Source organism: Octodon degus, unplaced genomic scaffold (assembly GCF_000260255.1).
Source record: "Octodon degus isolate 3935 unplaced genomic scaffold, OctDeg1.0 scaffold00146, whole genome shotgun sequence".
In the NCBI taxonomy this organism is placed as follows: domain Eukaryota; kingdom Metazoa; phylum Chordata; class Mammalia; order Rodentia; family Octodontidae; genus Octodon; species Octodon degus.
The window spans coordinates 1,116,466-1,118,686 of NW_004524722.1; the positions used below are offsets into that span (position 1 = coordinate 1,116,466).

Below are 2,221 nucleotides of genomic sequence, written 5' to 3' on the forward strand. Positions count from 1 at the left end.
CTGTCTCAGTGCACCCCGGGGGTGGGGGCTGGCACAGGAGGATCAAACTCCTGGCCCCTGTGCCTGCTTGCAGGCACTTTAATCTGCTGAGCTATTTGGCCGGCCCATATTTTTGTTTTAAAGTAAAAATTATGCTTTTATAATAGGAAATAACATTAACAGGGATTGAAATACTTTGTTGGCATGGTCAATACATTTTCTTCCTGTACACAGTACACAGATCTATGTGAAACCCAAATAACCAGCAGAACTTGACAAGCAGGGACTCATGAGGGAGCTGGATGAAGGAATGGTACCAGTCCAACATAATTTGATAGATCCATGTCATAAGAAGGAGGACTGAGGCAACTGGGCAGGAATATAGAACATTTAGGCTAAAGTTCCTGCTGTGTTGCAGGCTTTCCTTCCTTGTTGAAACCTCCTCCTGGCTGCCACTCTTTACTGAATATGGCCAGTCAGGCTACAGTCAAGCCTTAAAGGTCCAGGAAACTATTCTCAAGTACATTTTTAAAATTTGTGTTCTGATTTATTATACTGTATATAATTTTAAACTATGTTCTTCCTGCTATACAACTGCTTAAAAGGAAAGAATTTTAGTGTGTCATGGGCTCACCCCTAACATGCTGTGATGGAGGTCCGCTCCTATGGTTCATAACAGTGAAGAGAAAATAGAATCAAGCTTTCCCGATGCCTCAGAAAAGCCAGAATAGGGGCTGGGAGATAGCTCAGCAGTGTAAGCACCTCCCTGGCTAACAGAAGGTCCTGAGTTTGATCCCTAGTACGGGGGGAAAAAATCTAAAGAGAAAAGCCAGACTCGTGACTGTAGTACTGTTAGAATACATACCTTCCTTGATTATTTATCTGAGTTAAACTATTCATATTTCTTTACAATTCCTGAAGCCAGGCAGTCCAGATATTTTTGTTTGCTTGTTTTTTCAGTGATTCAGGATCAAACTATAGGCCTTGGGCGTGGTAGGCAAGCTCTCTCAGAGTTATATCCCCACCCCCAAATGTTCTTTTTCTTAATTTGAGCACAAGTAGGCCACCGGGGGCTGCTTCCCAAACCATCACCTACCTCCCTTACTGACAACCTGACTCCTTCAGGAAGATTGCTCTGGAGTATTTCCAAGAAAATCTCTGCAAATGTAGCACTCAGACCGCTGATCTGCAAAATGAAAGAAAATGCTCTAAGGGAGGGCCCTAAAAGCCAGGTGACTGGGCAGACATGGCCTGTGCTCAAATGCCATCTCTACTAAGGTAAAGGATTAACATCCAAAGCTGTTTCCTGGGCCTGACCCCTGCAGTATTTCTCCTGCTATTTCCTAATCTGCTTACTTGCTGAGATATACAGCAATATATATTTGCTTTTGTAGCTAATGGATATCATAACTGGAGCAGGAAATTATCAAGTCCAGGCTGACTTTCTGATGCATCTCTGAAGTGCTGTTTTCAAATCTTTTACTGAAATTCCAGAGGTCAATCAGATGCATGGTAGGAAGGCAATGCAGGGTGTTACATGCACCTACAATAGAAACACCTACCAACTCAGTGAAGGAGGATCAAAGAAAGCATCTAGAGAAGGTAACATCAGGTGGCCTTGAAGAAAGATAGGATTAAACTGGGAGATCAATAGTAGTGAAGAGAGTATTCAAATCGGAGGAAAAAGCACTTAAAATGTGGAGTCATACAATGTGACAAAATTAAAACTAGTTCGGATGTGTGGGAGTGAACGGTATACAAAATAGAAAAGTGGGAAGAGAACTGTGTAGGCATCTGAGTGGTAGAGTTCACACTTTCATTTTGGGAGGCTGAAGTAAGAGGATCCTCCATTCAAGCTCAACCTGGGTAACTTAGGGAGACCTTTTCTAAAAATAAAAAATATTAAAAGGTCTGGAGATGCAGCTCAGTGCAAAGACTCTGGGTTAAATTCCCAGTACAGGAAGAAAAAAAAAAAAAGTTCACATTATGGGCGTCAGTGTGGCAAATAAGATCTATTGTGCGATATATGGTGAGCTGGTATGGTGGCACATGCCTATGATCCCAGAATTTTGGACAACTGAGTCAGAAGGATCACAAATTAGAGCCCAGCCTGGCCAACTCAGTGATTTAGTGAGATCCTGTCCCAAAATGTAAATTTTTTTTTAAATGACAGGGGCTATAGCTCAGTGTAAAGGCTCTGAGTTCAATCCCCATACAGTAAAAAAAAAAAGGGAAAAAAAGA

General features: G+C 41.9%; 1 protein-coding gene across 1 annotated transcript in view; it reads right to left on the reverse strand.

Moving 5' to 3' along the window:
• The window catches only part of Mrpl48 (mitochondrial ribosomal protein L48), a 64,022-nt gene that overhangs the window by 611 nt on the left and 61,190 nt on the right, over window positions 1-2,221 (reverse strand). The window contains exon 7 of the mRNA XM_012517124.2: window positions 1,076-1,165. Coding sequence (XP_012372578.2) covers window positions 1,076-1,165 — 90 coding nt within the window. The remainder of the gene's footprint in view (window positions 1-1,075; window positions 1,166-2,221) is intronic.